This window comes from Pristiophorus japonicus, chromosome 9 (genome assembly GCF_044704955.1).
Source record: "Pristiophorus japonicus isolate sPriJap1 chromosome 9, sPriJap1.hap1, whole genome shotgun sequence".
Taxonomy (NCBI): Eukaryota; Metazoa; Chordata; class Chondrichthyes; family Pristiophoridae; genus Pristiophorus; species Pristiophorus japonicus.
Window position 1 is genome coordinate 190,066,540 of NC_091985.1, and position 18,625 is coordinate 190,085,164.

General features: G+C 46.5%; 1 protein-coding gene across 1 annotated transcript in view; it reads right to left on the bottom strand.

Moving 5' to 3' along the window:
- LOC139274018 (neoverrucotoxin subunit beta-like) overlaps window positions 1-15,132 on the bottom strand; it is a 74,479-nt gene extending 59,347 nt beyond the window's left edge. Inside the window, exon 1 of the mRNA XM_070891072.1 lies at window positions 14,950-15,132. Within this exon, the coding sequence (XP_070747173.1) occupies window positions 14,950-15,132 (183 nt within the window). The remainder of the gene's footprint in view (window positions 1-14,949) is intronic.
- Window positions 15,133-18,625: the final 3,493 nt, after the last annotated feature.

Sequence of the window (18,625 nt, forward strand, 5' to 3'; positions counted from 1 at the left end):
TGTGAAGCATCTTGCGATGTTTCACTACGTTAAAGGTGCTATATAAAGCCAAGTTGTTGTTGTACTTTCAGTAATTAAGGTCGCACATGGCAGACTGGTCATGAAAGTAATAGCCCATGGGATCCAGGTAAAGTGTGGAAAGTTGGATCCAAACTAGGCTCGGAGATAAGAAACAAAGGATAATGATTGATGGATGTGTTTCTGACTGGAAAGCTGTATCCAGTGATGTTCTGCAGAACTCAGTGCTGGGACCATTGCTTTTTATGGTATATATCAATAACTTGCACTTAAATGTGAGGTGTGTGAATAGGAAGTTTGCAGATGACACTAAAATAGGCTGTGTGGTTGATGAAGAAAACAGCTGTGCACTGCAGGAAGATATCAATGTACTGGTCAGGTGGACAGAACAGTGGAAAATGGAATTCAATCAGATAATTGTGAAGTAATGCATTTGGGGAGGTCAAAGAAGGCAAGGGAATATACATTAAAAGGTATGACACTGAAAAGTATAGAGCAACAAAGGGACCTTGGAGTGCAGCTCCACAGAACCCTGAGCGTAGCAGGCCAGGGAGATATGGTGGTTAACATGGCATATGGAATACTTGCCTTTATTAGTCGAAGCATGGAATACAAGAACAGTGAAGTTATGCTTGAACTGTATTAAAAACTGGTTAGGCCGCAGCTGGTGTATTCTGTGCAGTTCTGGTCACCACATTACAGGAAAGATGTGATTGCACTGGAAAGGATGCAGAGGAGATTTACAAGAATGTTGCCTGGTGTGGAGAATTTTGGCTATGAGAAAAGATTGGAGAGGTTGGATCTGTTTTCGTTGAAAGAGAGGAGGCTGAGGGGAGACCAGATTGAGGTGTATAAAATTATGAAGCGCCTGGATAGAGTGGATAGGAAGGATCTGTTTCCTTTGGCAATGGGGTCAACAACCAGGAGCGTAGATTTAAAGTAATTGGTAGAAGGTTTAGAGGAGACACGAGGGGAAATTTCTTCTTCCAGAGGGTCGGGGGTCTGGACCTCACTGCCTGAAAGGGTGGGAGAGGAAGAAACCCTCACCACATTTAAAAGATGCTTGGATGTGCATTTAAGTACTGTAATCTACAAGGCTGCGGACCAAGAGCTGGAAAGTGGGATTAGGCTGGATAGCTCTTTGTCGGCCGGCACGCACACGATGGTCCCAAATGGCCTCCTTCCGTGCTGTAAATTTCTATGATTCTATGGATTCAGCTCTGAACCGGTTTCCATCTTAAACTTTCCGCAAGTGTGTTTCTCTTTCAAGGGAGCGCTCTCTTTTTTCAGCCAGCTTGACAATAACCTCTTCAACATGAACTTATTTCGGCTGCAGCAGAAATCCCTGCTCCTTTCTCCTAAATAATTCACATCCGTTCCAACTGACTGAAACTGATATTGTCGCGCTAAACACGAATTCATTCGAATCAATTAGGGATAAGTTTTATCTCCGAAGTTGCTCCGATGCTGTGACTGGGTCATGTTCAGTCCGACCTCAGGTAACCAGAGTCTGATGTTCCAGGTGCTCGGCAGAGAGTGATAATCGGACCCTGTGAATGTGAACCCTTTACTGAACTGACTTGTGTGCTGGATCTGAACTGCTGGTCCCGCCTTTGATCAGTTTAAAAAAAGCAATACTTGGCACCAAACCGTTCGTGAGCCAAAACACCGCGTATTATTGCAAAAAAAAGTATATGGAGTGAGCGAGGACCAGTTTCCCACCCCATGTTTAATGAACTGCGAATTCTACAATAGGCAGGACGCGCCACTCGGCCAGGATGGGGTAACTCCCCTGAGTTCGGGTTCCTGCTTTCTGTCCCGCAACCGCTTTCCAATGTGTCCGTGCGGAGACCGGGAGTGGGATTTACCCGGAGATCCCCGGTGTAAAATGGATTGCCCTCAGTCACTGTCTGAGTGAACAGTCACATCATTGCTACAGCCGCGTGGGACAGAGAACTAACTCCCGGCGCCAGGGAGCATATCTGACCGCGGGAAATAGGCTTTCAAAAGAAAGAGGAAGGGGAGAAAATGCTAATAAAAAAACAAAATGACGCTCAGAAGCTCCATTAGCTTTACCTCAAATAGGCAAGGATTTTCTGTCTCTTTATTTCCGTGCAGATGTTCCAGGTTAGATCCTTGTTATTTCAGTACAACCAGTTCCTTTTTTGATTTTGGCAAGTCACAAATTGTGAGTATGATCTGCCCCTTGTTCTTGAGATTGCGAGCTCAGTTTTCCGTGAGAAAGCTGCTGCCAGCCCTCAGGGTGGATTGAACTCAATCATTCCTCAGTTGCTTCAGAAGAGGGAGGCGTTTCTCTGGTGAAATTAAATCCGAACCGTTTGGCAATTCGCCGCCACTTCAATTGTGAACAAAGTTAGTTATATATTTTCATCTGTTATTAAAGTCACAGAATCCCAGGACAGTAAAGATCAGGTGATCGGCGAAGAGAATCTACGGGAAAGTTTGCAAAGTTTTGCTTCGCATAAACGGGCACACTGTTTCTCCCTGCGTCCAGTCTATGCTAAACAGCGGAGCCCAGATACTTACCTGGGCATTGATTTGGGAGTCGATCAAACGTTCAGTAGGAGAGTTTTTTTTTCTATAGATTTGAATTCACAACGTCCTGTAATTGCTGTTTTTTGACCTGCCCAGATGCTAACCTGTTACAGCCCAGAAAGCCCCGCCCCGCCCCGGGTCTTCCAATAATAATCCTGTTGCTAAGTCGATAAACAGTGAGTCAGGTCAGAACAACCCACTCGCTGGCACTGCCTCGGAGTCTCCGCCTCTACCGGGGCAGGACAACACTTCCTCAGTAGATTGTTTCTATATGTGGAGGCACAGTGCATTCCTTCTAACTGATCGGCATTAACCGCAGCAATGCGGGCTCCAGCCATTTTAATGCACTGAACTGAATGGAACTGAATAACAGGCGGTGGCTAATCTGCTACCACCCGCTGTGCTCCACCGTCCGAAACGAATTTCTAGTCCATGCCTCTGCGTATAAAACCATGGATTCCGTCAGCGTTTTAACAGCATTCTCAACTTGCCCTGTCACCTTTAGAGACTCGTGTACATATAGGTGTCACTGTTGCTGCTCCCTTTAAGACTGAACCCTCTCGTTTACATTATCTCCCCTTGCTCTACTTACCAAAATATATTGCGTCACACTTCTATGCCTTGAATTTCTTCCACCATATGTACACCTATTATCATCACTCTGTCTATGTCCCCCTAAGGTCTGTTACTATCCTCCTCACAGTAAACTGCATTTCCTAGTTTCGGGCCGTCTGCAAACTTTGACATGATGCCTCGTATACACAAATCCAGGTCAGCAATTATATATGAAGAGCAATGACCTGAACCGGCCGCTGGGGGACACCACTGCACATTTCCCTCTCGTCCGAAAAACAAATACCCACCACTACTCTCTGCTTTCTATCCCCGAACCAAATTTTGTATCCAGCTCTTTAATGCATGGGCTACTCCCTGAAACAACATTTACAAATACAGATTACATTTTCGTTCAGTCCGTCATGGAATCATAGAAATTTGGCTGTTGTGAGGAGTGTAAACATTTAACAGAGGAAATTTTGCTGCGGACAAGGTAATTATTCTATTCAATTACATTTCATTTTTTTTAAACTTGCAAATTACTATGAAAATGATTTTTTTCCACATTTACTCATGTTTAAATCTTCAGTCTACACAGAGTGCACGGAAATAGTGTTTTATTTTGGAATTTGGAAAGAGTGGGAATTCGTAGAAGCAGAGAAGGAGTTGTTGCGTTTTTTCTATACTACTTGTAGTGCTTTGTGTTACAGGAAAATATTTAATTTAATTGCCCGTAAATTAATCTAGATCGGGGCATCAGGGATGGGGAGAGTTACCTGGGCAATCACACCCCTTAGGTTAGGTAGTGGTAGAGGTCTGGTTAGTGGCCACGGACAGCAGAGTGCGACTGCAACTCTGGCAGGTAAAGGGACAGCAGGGGTAGTGCTGGAGCAGCCTCGTCATTTGTCCTTATCCAACAGTTATGAGGTTCTTGCTGCCTGTGTGGATCAGGGGAAAGCTTGCAGGATGGATGAGCAAGGTGACCATGGCACCATGGTGCAGGAGGCCTTTCAAGTGTGAGGCGGGGGTTGGGAGTGAAGAGGAATATAGTTATGGTAGGGGACAGTTTAGTCAGAGGGATAGATACTGTTCTCTGCAGCTGCGATTGGGAGTTCCGTAGGTTGTGTTGCCTGCCCGGTGCCAGGGTTAAAGACATCTCCTCGTGGCTGGAGACGAACTTGGAGTGGGAAGGGAAGGATCCATTTGTTGTGTTCCACGTAGGAAACAACGACATATGTAGAACAAGGAACGAGGTTCTGCTGAGAGAGTTGGGGTCTAAATTAAAAATAAGAAACTCAAAGATATTAATTTCTGGATAGTTACCTGAGCCACGCGTCAATTGGCATAGGGTTAAGCAGATTAAGGTTTCAATGCGTGGCCCGTGGTGTGGGAGGCAGGGGTTTAGCTTTGCGGGGCACTAGCACCAGTGCTGGCGAAAGAGGGTGTTATTCCGTTGGGACTGTCTCCACTTAAACCAGGCTGCAACCAGTGTCCTAGCGAACCAAATAACTAGGGCAGTGGACAGGACTTTAAACTAATGAAGGGGAGTGGGTGGGAAAATTGAGGAAAGAGTAAATCTGAAAGGAGCAAGAGAAATGTCTAGTCTATGGGTCAGGAAGGGACAGAGAGAGTAACACAGGTAATAGGGCATCAGTGACTAAGGTGACATCAGGCAAAAATTTTAAAAAGTCAAATCTAAAGGCACTATATCTCAATGCACAAAGCATTCGCAACAAACGTAGATGAATTAATAGCACAGATAAAAATTAATAGGTTTGATCTGATAGTCATTACGGAGACGTGGTTGCAAATTGACCATGGCTGGTTCCTAAATATTCCAGGATACTTAACTTTCAGAAGAGATAGGCAAAATGGAAAAAGAGGAGGGGTAGCCCTGATAAGGATGGGATAATGACAGTAGAGTGAAAGTCACTTAGCTCTGAAAATCAAGAATTAGAATCAGTTTGTATGAAGCTAAGAAACAGCAAGGGGCAGAACACATTGGTGGGAGTTGTTTATAGGCCCCTAAACAGTAGTTAGAATGTAGGGCAGAGTATAAATCAGGAAATTAAAGGCGCATTTAACAAATATAATACAGTAATGATGAAGGACTTTATCCTACATAAAAACTTGGCACACCAAATTTGAAATACAATGTGGAGGACGAATTAATGGAATTTTTACAAAACAGTTTTTTAGATCAGTATTTTGAGGAACCAACTAGGGAACAGGCTATTTTTGATACGTTTTATGCAAAGAGAAATGGTTAATTAATAACCTTGTAGTGAAAGGACCCTTAGGGATGAGCGACCATTATATAATATTTTATATTAAGTTTGAAATTGGTTTAGATAAATCCAAAACTAGAGTATTAAATCCAAACAAAGCAATCCATGTAGGTATGAGGGGTGAGTTGGCTAAGTTAGAGTGTGAAAGTACGTTAAAAAGTTTCCTTTAAGGCAAATAAAATCACAGGACAAGTGGTCCACCTGTGACTAACAAGAGAAATTAAAGCTACTTTTAGATCAAAGAAAGAAGCTTATAATGTCGCAAAAAGGAGCAGAAAGGCTCAGGTTTGGGAGGATTTTATAATTCAGCAAAGGAGGACCAAGGAATTATTAAAAAAAAGGGGAATATATAATATGAGAGTAAATTAGTGAAGACATAAAGACAGATTATAAAAGCTACTACATATGCGTAAAACGGAAAAGATTTGCAAATGTAAATGTGGGTCCCCTACAGACTGAGACAGGATAAATTATATTGGTGATTGAGGCAATGGCAGAGAAATTAAACAAATACTTTGTGTCTGTCTTCACGGAAGAAGATACAACAATCATTCTTGAAATAATGGCAAAAGAAGGGTCTAGCGAGAATGAGGAACTGAAAAAATTAGTATTAGTAAAATAATAGTACTAGAGAATTTAATGGGATCGAAAGCCTATACATACCCTAGATTAGATGGCATACATCAAAGAAAGAGATGGATAGTGGATGCATTGGTTGTCATCTTCCAAATTTCCATATCTTCAATACAGTTCCTATATAGTCAAAGATAGGAAATGTAACCTATTTAAGAAAGCAGGGAGAGAGAAAACAGGGAATTACAGACCTGTTAGCCGAACATAAGTAGTAGGGAAAGTGCTAGAGTCTATTATTAAGGATGCAGTAAAGGGGAATTAAAAATAATAATAGGATTCGCAGAGTAAACACGGATTTATGAAAGAGAAATCATGTTTGGAAAATCTGTTAGTTCTTTGAGGTTGTAACTAGCAGAATAGATACGGGGGAACCAGTCGATGTGGCATATTAGAATAAGATGCCACACAAGAGGTTATTAAACAAAATTTGGCATCAAGGGATTGAGGGTAATATACTATCATGCATTGAGGATTGGTTAATGGACGGAAAACAGAGAGTAGGAATAAATGGTTTATTTTCGGGTTGGCAGTCTGTAACTAGGGGAGTACCACAAGGATCAGTGCTTGGGCGTTAGCTCTTCGCAATCTGTGTTAATGATTTCGATGAGGTGACCAAATGTAAGATATCCAAGATTGCTGATGATACAAAGCTAGGTGGGAATATAAGTTGTGAGGAGGATGTAAAGAGGCTTCAAGGGGATATAGACAGGATAAGTGAGTGGGAAAAAACATGGCAAATGGAATGTTATGTGGAGAACTATGAAGTTATCCACTTTGGTAGGAAAAATAGAAAAGCAGAGTATTTTTTTTAATAGTGATAGATTGGAAAATGTTGGTGTTCATCGTGACCTGGGTGAAATTGTACACGAATCACTGAAAGTTAACATGCAGGTACAGCAACCAATTAAGAAAGCAAATGGCCTTTATTACAAGAGGATTTGAATTTACGAGTAAAGATTATATAGGGTCCTGCTGAGACAACACCTGGAGTATTGTGTACAGTTTTGGTCTCTTTATCTAAGGAAGGATATACTTACCGCAGATTGAGTGTGATGAAGGTTTACCAGACTGATTCTTGGGATAGAGGATTGTTCTATGAGGAGAGATTCAGTAGAGTCTGCCTATATTCTCTAGAGTTTAGAAGAATGAGAGGTGATCTCATTAAAACATACAAAATTCTTACAAGGTAAATGCAGGGAGGATGTTTCCTCTGGCTGGTGCGTCTAGATTCAGGGGTCACAGTCTCAAAATAAGGGGGCGACCATTTAGAACTAAGATGAGGAGCAATTTCTTCACTTAAAGGGTCGTGTATCCTTGGAATTCTCTACCCCAGAGGGCTTTGTAGGTTCAATCATTGAGTATATTCAAGACAGAGATCGATAGATGTTTACATATTAAAGGGAATCAAGGGATATGCGGATAGTTCAGGAGTGGCGTTGAGGTAGACTATCAGCCATGATCTTATTGAATGGTGGAACAGGCTCCAGGGGCCGAATGGCCTACTCCTATTTCTTGTACTTATGTTCTTATTATGCCAGAATATATTAATATTTTAACGGATAAAACATTTTATGCTGTTTAAAATCTTTACATGTAACATTGTAAAAAATTAAAGTCCCCCAAATTCCGTCACGGTGGTGATATTTATCAAACAGGCGGCCGATCCAATGCCGCCTGTTTGATAAATAGGCCGAAATGAATTTCTACCGATTCAATTGATTAATATGACTTTTACAACTCTTTCCAATTGTTTTCTACATGCATTGCATCTATTTAAAGAGGAGGCCTATAAGGGTAGCACGGCCTCTTGAGAATTGTGCCCCGATCTTTTTTGTGATTCTGATACACAGAGTCGAAACCGCCAGTGAACAACAAATGGATTGAGGAACCATGACTGCCTTCTGATCAGGAGGAATTACCGCCCACCCAAGAAAGTGCACAACCAGAGACTGTCTTTTCAAATGATGTCAGATGAGTTGAGTGTGAGCAGGCTGCTTCAGCAAAGAGGAATCGGCCGATAATGTGATGTGTTAGAGGCCTTTTCAGTATCCACAAAGATAACCACAGCACTGAACATCTTTGCAGACAGGTCATTTGGTCAGGCGCCGGTGACAGTTCAAACATCACCCAGAACTCTGCGGGGGCCTGCATTTACCAGATCAGATGCCATAGTCCGTAGGACCTCTGAGGTCATAGACTTGGACTTATCCATTCCACAGCAAAAGGAAAATATCCTGGGATTTTATAGGATTGCTGTCTTGCCTAAAGTGATTGGGGCCGTCAATGCAACCCCTGTTACATTGAAGGCACCAATTGATACACCAGTGACATACATCAACTCGAAGTGGTTTCATTCCGTAAATGTAATGATCGACCCTGATATCCAATTGAGGATCTTAAATAGGAATGCAGATCACACGGGAAGTGCTCATGACTCCCTCGTCCTCTGGCACTCACCCTTTTATGGCGCCCTTAGCTCATTGCCTCCAGGATCTGCTAGGATATTGGGTGACAAGGGCTACTTGTTAAAAGCATCGTTGATGATACCATACGGCAGGACCAGTAAGGAGGCAGAGGAGAGATACAACTGTCACATGGCAAGTGGCAGAGTGGACAATCGGGTTTCAAAAATTACACTTTCGGTTCCTGAACAGGTCGGGTGGGAACTTTGAAGTACTGTCCTGCGAAAATGTCAATGATTGTGATGGCCTGTTTCACTTTGCATAACTTTGCCCTGCAGGAAGGTTTGACCCTTAACACTGCAGACCAGCTCCCTGCTGAAATGGAGGCCGTGGAAAATGTCAACATTGATGTCCCTGTGGCGAGGTCTAATGGGGAGAAGCCAAGTACTGCTGAAATCAAAGCTGTCACGAAACAGCTGGTAGCCAACACAGTTCCGAGGTGATGAGAGTGTCGCCTCCTACCTCCCTATCTCCCAGCAAGGCACGGAAAACACACACAATTTAAAGTGAAACAGTGAACTTTTATTGCAGCAGCAAAGACTTTTAACGCACCTTTTTGATGTACTTAGTCTTTAAATTTGTAATGTAAATTGGATGATAGAAAATGTAAATAGTTTAATGTGATTTTTTTGGATTCCTTTGTGCAAGAAAGACTTTACATTCAAGATATAAACCTGCTTTTTTCTACTTTAACTATTTTAATGTTAAATTGGATGTTAATCAAAACAGTTGAACACTTTAAAGTGAATACAGACATTATAATCCGAAACAAAATGGGTAATTGCATTATCAGTCATAAATATAAACTTCAAGACATAACACATCAGCGACAATTAAATACCAAACATTTAAAAGGTAACAGAACTCTTCCCCCCCGCCCCCCCCCCCCCCACACACACACACACACACTCCTTGCATGCGTGTCTGAGGATCGAAGGAGGTGGATTTTGCGAAAAGTGGCACCATTCTGTCTCTTGCAGATTTCCTTCCTCTTGCTCCAAATTCAAAAACAGAATTAGTAATCAAACTTCAGTTCTTGCTTCAGAGACCAGTTGCCTGCTTTGGAGACAGGTTGCAGTTCACTAATTCAAATTTCACAACTAAACTCATGTGGAGTACCGATTAGAGATGTTTACACGCACAACAGACTCTGACCATCTCCAAAGCAATTGCATTTTTCGATCAATTCAGAAGACCGTATGGGAGTGAAAGTCCGTATTATCAGAATAGCTCGCTATTTGTGCTGTGCAGTCTGTGAGCTCAGCACATGCTGGGTCCAAAGTTGAAACAGCTTTGTGCTGAGTATGGGTCGCAAATTGGCTGAGAGGAGTTTGGGGAAGAATGTCTTCAGGGCAAAGGTAATAGTAGGATGTGTAAGCGTTATTCTGCCAAATCTGAATGTGTCAATCTGGTAACTCTATATAGGGAGGGGAAGGTTTTATTAAGGCAGCACATCAACTAGAATAGTTGAGAGCCTGATTGTTTAGTTTATGTTGTTATTCTATGGCATTTGTATGGACCTTTGACGTGCTATGATTTATTGGTAGTATGCATGGAATGTAGTGATCAAAGAGAAAGTTAGTATAAAAAGTAAAGAAACGCTGTTTAGCAGCTCACACTGGAATCACGGACAGTGTGGATCTCAGCAGCTATCATATTGATCTTGTGTAATATTGCAAGATATGTGCACTCATACTGGTTGTGGAAAGTATGAGGTTTCTATAAAGACTTGATCCTGCATTACTACAACTGAGGGTGTGTGTAAACTGATATTTAAAGCAACAAAATGAGTAAGAATAAGAAAGAAGTCCAACAGCTTGTATAGTCAAGTCACTTCACAATAGCTATCAACAAAACAAGTTTTAGAATAGTAAAGTTACATTTTACCAACTTTTTCATCTTACATTTATAATAACTGTACAATTATTTTGCTGTCCATGGGGGCAGCATAGTTAGCACTAACAGCCTGTGCAACTTCTGTCCAAGCTAACAATTCTCCTTTACGTGGGCCTCATGGTCCCGATGAGCCACAGGCACTTTGGCTCAACCTCATTGAGGAATGTATTCATGTAAGCTGCTTCAATTTCATTTTGCTATTTAATTCAAGTTCATAAACACGTCTTTAAAACCCTTTAAGGCTCTAAATCTCCTTAAAAGTAATTAAAACACTTCAAATACTTTAAATCTCTAAAGAACTCTTAAAAATTTTCTAAACGTTTTCAGGTTTTTTTACAATAAAAAATGTTAAACTTACCTTTAACAAATACAGCTGATTGCAATGCCCGCTCCTCTCCTTCTGCCGTCTTGTGCATCCCTGATTATAATTGATCAACCAATGGTGGCCATGCCGTACGTTGCCTGGGCCAAGAGTCCTGGAATTGCCTCGCTAAACCTCGCCATGCCTCTCCACCTTGCGTTCCTCCCGTAAGACACTCCTTAAAACCTACCTCTTTCAACAAGCCTTTGGACATCTGCCCTAGTTTCATCTTATATGGCCCGGTCTCAAATTCGTTGTCTTAGAATACTCCTGTGAAGCACATTGGGTCGTCAGACTATGTTAAAGGTGTTATATAAATACAGCTTTTGTTCTTGAAGATGCAGCAGACTGAAAACTTTTGGGGCATGGCCCATGCAGATACGAGTATTACAGGTCTTATCAGGGGATATTCACTTATGATTTTTTGCAAAGGAATTAGAGTATATGAGTAAAGTCTTACATCTGTCCTTGGGAAAATGCTGGAGACCATTATTAAGGAAACAGTAGCGGATTAGTTGGAAAAGCATAATTCAAACAAGGAAGCAGAGTCAGCATGGTTTTATGAAACGGAAATCATGTTTGTCAAATTTGCTGGCGTTTTTGAGGATGTAACGAGCAGGGTGGATAAGGTGGAAACAGTGGATGTGGTGTATTTGGATTTCCAGAAGGCATTCGATAAGTTGCCACATAAAAGGTTACTGCACAGAATAAAAGTTTACCGGTTTGGGGGTAATATATTCGCATGGATAAAGGATTGGCTAAATAACAGAGTCAGGATAAATGGGTCAATTTCCGGTTGTCAAACAGTGACCAGTGTGACGCCGCAGGAATCGGTGCTGGGTCCTCAAATACTTACAATCAATATTAATGACTTGGATGAAGGGACCGAGTGTAATGTAGCCTAGTTTGCTGATGTTATAAATGTGGGCGGGAAACCAAATTGTGAGGACGACACAAAAAATCTGCAAAGGGATATAGACAGGGTAAGTAAGTGGGCAAAAAATTAGCAGATGAAGTATAATGTGGGAAAATGTGAGTTTATCCACTTTGGCAGAAAAAAATTAAAAGCAAATTATAATTTACATGGAGAAAAATTACAATGTGTTGCAGTACAGTCGGACTTGGAGGTCCTTGCGCGTGAAACAAAAAACGTTATTATGCAGGTACAGCAAGTAATCAGGAAAGCAAATAGAATTTTGGATTTTATTGCAGGGGGTTAGAGTATAAAAGCAGATTAAGTCCTACAACTGTACAGGTTATTGGTGAGGCCACACCTAGAGTACTGCATACAGTTGTGATCTCCGTATTTAAGGAAGGATGGTCATTGCATTGGAGGCTGTTCAGAGAAGGTTCACTAAGTTGATTCCGGAGTTGAAGGAGTTCACTTTTGAAGATAGGATGAATAGTCTGGGCCTATACACAGTGGAGTACAGAATAATGAGAGGTGATCTTATTGAAACAAACAAGATAATGAGGGGGCTCGACAAGATGGATGCAGAGAGGATATTTTCCCTCATGGGGGAATCTAAAACTACGGGACATAGTCTCAGAATAAGGGACCGCCCATTTAAAACTGAGATGAGGAGGAATTTATTTTCTCAGAGGATTGTAAATCTATGAAATTCTGGGGCAGAGAGCTGTGGAGGCTGGGTAATTGAATATATTTAAGGCAGAGATAGAGAGATTTTTGAGCAATAAGAGAATAAAGGGTTATGGGAAGCGGGCAGGGAAGTGTTGTTGAGTCCATGATGAGATCAGCCATGATCTTATGAAATGGCGGAGCAAGCTCGAAGGGCCAGGTGGCCTAACTCGTGCTCCTATTTCTTATGTTCTTATGGTCTCATATTCTAATAATATGGGGCATTGGTGAGGCCACATTTGGAGTACTTAGCACAGTTCTTATCTCCTTACCTAAGAAAATACATACTTGCCTGTTAGGGAGTGCAACGAAGGTTCACTAGATTGGTTCCTACAATGAGTGGATTTAGCTATGAGGAGAAATTAAGCAGACTAGGCCTATATTCCCCATATTTTAGAAGTATGAGAGGTGATCTAATAGAAATATATAACATTCTTGGCAGGATTAAAACCGAGAAAATGTCCCATCTGGCTGGCGAATCATAGAATCATATAAACTTACAGTGCAGAAGGAGGCCATTCGACCCATCGTGTCCGTGCTGACCCAACAAAGAGCTATCCAGCCTAATCCCACTCTCCAGCTCTTCATCCGTAGCCTTTTAGGTTATGGCACATAAAGTGCATAGCCCAGTAATCTTTAGATGTTATGAGTTTTTCTCCCCCTGGCACCCATTCAGGCAGTGAGTTACCGACCCCTACCATGCTCTGGGTGAAAGATATTATCTTCAAACCCCGTCCATGCCTCCTACCACTTACTTTCAATCTGATTAAACAAATTGATAGGATAGATAGAAAGACACTGTTTCCTCTGGCGGTGTAGTGTAGAATAAGGGGGTATTAACTTAAATTTAGAAGTAGGCTGTTCAAGGTTACTGTCAGAAAGAACTTCTTAACAAATGGTGAAAATTTGAAACACTCTCCCCCTAACACTGTTGAGGCTGGGTTGAATTGAAAATGTTAAAGTTGAGTTTGATAATTTTTTTGACAGGCATGGTATAAGGGTAAGGGAAGCAATACGGCTAGATGCATTCTACTCTGTTTGTCACGCAGTACCAGAGGCAGTTAGATCAGCCAACAACACAAGGCATGAATGCAAACTGGGCCTTTCCTACTCTGGTCAGGTCAGCTGGTCAGCTCTACTGGTCAGGTGGGCAGAGCAGTGGCAAATGGAATTTAATTCAGAGGAATGTGGGAGAGCTAATAAGGAAAGGGTATACACATTAAGCGCTATGCCACTTCATAGCGTAGATGAACAAAGGAACCTTGGAGTGCTTGTCCACAGAACTCTTTTTGGTTGGAAAACGAAATAAACATTAAATCAAATGCCCCCCAATCTGGAGGACACTCCAAACATTTTTCAAACTGCACTTTGTTTTTTTTGTTTTTTTTACTCTTTTTTTTGACTTTTTAAAAACATTTTTTGGGCCATAAAATCGTAAATTCTACACGTGCCCCCTATAAAAGGGGAGGGGGACGCTAAAACCGGCAATTAAAACTAATCAAACTGTAAAATAAATAAAATCAAATTAAAATTTGGTTGCCGGGGGTAACGATGCACTCTAGTCCCTCCGGCGCCCACCTCTCGCGGAAGGCCACGAGTGTAACGGTGGACACCGCGTGCTCCATCTCCAAGGACACCCTGGCGCGGATGTACACACGGAAGAGAGGCAGGCAGTTAGGCTGAATGACCCCCTTGACCGCCCGCTGGCTGGACCGGCTGATGGCACCCTTGGCCGTGCCCAGGAGCAGTCCCACAAGGAGGCCCTCGGACCTACCCGCTCCCCTCCGCACAGGGTGCCCAAAGATCAGGAGTGTGGGACTGAAGTGCAACCAGAATTTCAGGAGCAGCCCCTTTAAATAATAAAATAGGGGCTGCAACCTCGTGCATTCGATAAAAATATGGAACATGGACTCTTCCAGACAGCAGAAATTGCAGGCGGCCTGGGAGCCCGTGAACCGGCTTAAAAATTTATTGCACGGCACTGCTCCGTGCACCACCCTCCAGGCCAAGTCCCCGATCAATAGTGGGAGGACTCCCGCGTAGAGTGCCCTCCATCGGGGACCCCCGCCTCCTCCGGACGGCAAGATGGTACGCCATGGCGTGTCCGGATGGCAGGCGAGGATGGCAAAGTTGAGAGTGTGCAGGAGCAGCCCGTACAGGAAACCTCTCCGCGCGGAACTGAAAGGCACGGAGGGGATTACCCTAAGGCGGCTCAAGATGTGAGGCGCTGGCTCCCGAGGGAGGTTCCGGGGTTTGGCGCCGGTGAGGAATTCCGTCCAGACGGGGCTCAGTTCGGACGGGATTTCCCCACGTGCTTGAGCCTCCTCGATGCACCTAACGGAGTCAGGGCCCAGAGCTGTTTTTAGCGACTCGATGGCATCGGCCGCGCGGCGGACGTCGGCCGAATTTAGGCGCAGCGCCAGCGTGTCTGGCGCCATCCAGCCCGCTCCTCCGCCATCGAGCAGGTACCTGACCCTGGTCACATCACCAGCCACAGCCCTCTCGTTCGACTGCCACCTAAAACTTCGGTCGTGGAGGTACGGATTCCCGAGCAGCCACTCCAGCCCGTGGAGAGCTGCGCTTGGTGGAAACTTTGTTGCAGACCCTGGTGAGTTCATTGTAAAAGACAGGCAGCTCCTGGACGGCGGTCCTGGCGCCCCCTGAGCTCACAAACAGGAGCTGCGTGTCGTAGTTGAGGCCGTGCTGCTGGCGGAAGAAATACATCGCCAGAGCACGCCACCTAGGAGGGGGCTCAACGTAAAGGTATCTCTGCAGGGTCTGAAGATGGAAAGTCGCGAGCTGGGCGCTGACGCACACCAATGACTGACCGCCCTCCCCAAGCGGGAGACTCAAGACCGTGGCAGAGACCCAGAGCTTCCTGTTGTTCCAGAAGATGTCCACCAGCTTCTTCTGTATCTTGGTGACAAACGCAGGGGAAGGGGTCAAAGTGACCAGCCCATACCACAGCATGGCGGCCACCAGCTGGTTTATGACTAGCGCTCGACCCCTGTAGGACAGCACTCGGAGCAGTCCTGTCCAGCGCCCTAGGCGAGCGGCGACCTTGGCCTCCAGCTCTTGCCAGTTCGCCGGCTAGGCTTCCTCGTCGGGGCTAAGGTAGACTCCCAGATAGAGGAGATGGGTCGTGCTCCAGGCAAAAGGCCTGAGCTCCTCCGGCAAGGAGTCCACCCGCCACTGACCCACCAGGAGTCCGGAACATTTCTCCCAGTTGATCCTGGCGGAGAATACGGCCGAGTAAATCTCTTGGCACTCTCGCATCCTCCGCAGATTAGCGGGATCCTCTACCGCGAGGAGCACGTCATCGGCGTAAGCCGAGAGGACGACCTCCACGCCCAGCCCTTGTAGAGCCAGTCCCATCAACCTCGTCCGCAGGAGGCGCAGGAAAGGCTCCACGCTGATGGCATATAACTGGCCAGACATGGGGCATCCCTGGCGCACCCCTCTCCCAAAGCGAAGGGGCGCTGTCAAGGACCCATTAACCTTAATTAGACACTCTGCGGCAGCGTACAAAAGTCGGATCCGGGCGACGAAATGCGTCCCGAACCCGAAAGCGCGCAGAGCCCTGAACAGATAGTCGTGATCCACCCTGTCGAACGCCTTCTCTTGGTCGAGAGATAGGAAGGCAACCGACAGACCACCCTCCTGGGAATGATGGATGAGATCCCGGACGAGATGGATTTTATCATGGATTGTCCGGCCCGGGACTGTGTAGGACTGGTCGGGGTGGATCATGTGGTCCAGCACGGCGCCAAGGCGAGCAGACATCACCCTGGTGAAGATTTTGTAGTCCGTGCTGAGGAGGGAGACCGGGCGCCAGTTCTTAAGGAGGCGGAGATCGCCCTTCTTAGGCAGCAGGACGATGACTGCCCTGCGCCAAGAGAGGGGCATCTTCCCGGTCGCCAGACTTTCCCCCAGGACCGGCGCGTAGTCGCCCCCCCAGGACGTCCCAGAACGCCCTGTGGAACTCCACGGTCAGCCCGTCCAGCCCCGGGGCTTTTCCCCTTGAGAGCCGGTCGGGGGTGCCGGTCAGCTCCGCCGGGCTTAGCGGAGCTTCCAGATTTTCGGCGCCCTCCGGGCTGACCTTCAGCAGGTTCTCCCATATTCACGGGCCCTGTTGTTGACGCCCTCCGGATCCGAGACGAGAGAGCCGTCGTCGGACAGCAGCGTCAAGAGCTGCTTACGGACACTCTGTCTTTTTTCCAGCAAGTTTCCGCAGGAACCGGATCCGCAACCTCACGAACGCGCCTCGGGACCCGATGAGCTGCAGGTACGTCAGCGCGGCCTTCTTCACTTCGTACACCGTCCGCCGGGCCGGGTCCTCAACGACTTGACCCAGACGGGACTCCAGGTCGAGCACCTCTTTTTCTAGGTGCCGGACCCTGGCCGCCCGCCTCTTGTTCGACCCCGTCGCGTACTCTTGACAGAAGACGCGGACGTGAGCCTTGCACCCATCCCACCATAGCCTCAAGGAGGAGAAGCCCCCCTGCTTCCTTCTCCAGTTAGCTCAGAAACGACGCAACGAGTCCTGGAACCGCTCATCCTCCAGCAGCTGGTTGTTAAAATGCCAGTACGCAGACCCCGTCCTCGCACGGAGCGAAGCGAGCTCCACCCACACCAGGTGGTGGTCCGAACATGGCACCGGCCCATTGGCGGCTGCCGGGACACAGGAAACAGGATTCTGGACCATCCTACTCCAGGCCTCACCCAAGTAAAGGCGCTAGAGTCGGGGTGGGGATTGCGCCAGACGTCCACCAAGTCGAAGGACCCGACCAGGTCCCTCAACTTTTCGATCGCCGTCATGCTCGACGGGGCACTGGAGCGGTCCCTCGCCTCAAGGGTGCAGTTAAAATCCCCCCCGAGGACAATGCAGTTGCCGACGTCGAAAGAGCCAAGAAGAGCGGACACTTCTTCGAAGAAGCGCATTTGCTGCAGGCCAGGCTGAGGGGCGTACACGTTCATGAGATGGAGCGGCACGTCCCACAGGCGAACCGTGATGTCCAGCAAGCGGCCTGGCACGGGCTCCTCGATCCCCAAGATCTCCGGCTGAAAATGCGGGGCCAGCAAGATGGCCACCCCACAAGAAGTGGCGGTGAGGTGGCTCATGCGGACCTCTCCTTGCCATTCCAGGAGCCACGTGGCTTCATCTCCCGGAACGGTGTGGGTTTCTTGCAGGAAGCACAGCGCATATTTCCCCTCCCGCAGGAGCGAAAAATTGTTAAATCTACGGCGTGCCTCTCTGCCGCCGTTGATGTTAAGGCTGGCTATGGTTATCTTCATGACAAATGCACAGTGCAACCTCTACCTAACCTATTGTGGGGTGGGGGGGGGAGTGGAGTCGTTTTTTGACCTCCACTCCCTCAGCAGCCCAGCAAGTAACCTTTTGAGCCGGCGCAGCTCAAGGCTTTGCGCCTTTGGTAAGGGCCCGCCTGCGGCCATGGTTTTAGCGGCGGCGCGGACGGACGCGATGAGCAGCCCCGGCTCGGACCATCTTTCCAGGGCCAGATGGGCTCGGTTGCGGCGACCCTGGCTCTGGACCAAAAAGTCCCGGAGATCCTCTACGTTAATGAGGGGGGACTCAGCAGCGGGCACGAGGAGATGCACCGCCTCACTGGCGATGGACTCTCGATCTTCTCCCTCGCCCCCCCACCGAATCCCCATCCCCCTCAGGGAGGTCGCCGCCAGCAGCCGGACCGTCGACCGCACGAAGTACGGCAAATGGCCCGGCCACTCCATCCGACCGTGGCTCTGCCCTGATCCCACCCCCAGGATCGTCGGCAGAGGAGTCCCCACTGGGCTAATTTAAAAGTGGTGCTGGGTCAGGAAGCGACAGCGGAAGGGGTACCTCCTCCGCCCCAGGAACCGGGGAAACCGGAGAGACCTGGTCAAAGAAATGTTCCAGTTCCCCCAATTCACCCAGCTCCAAAGTAGGGGGCGAGGGTTGTTGTTCTTCCCCATCCCCGCCGCCACCCCCCGGCCCAGCATGTACAGAATCATTAAAATTGTTAACACTTTGTATTTCTTCCGGGTCGAGCGACTCCCGGGGGAAGTTGGTTAATAGCTGGGCAGGCTCAGGTTCGAACTTTTTGGCCCCGCCCGCCTCAGTCCCCAGGACGCTCGACCCGGCGGCAACGCATTCCGCCACTGGCCCCACGCCCCCCATGAGAGGCAGATCTTCCACGCCATCCCCGGGAGGCAGAGG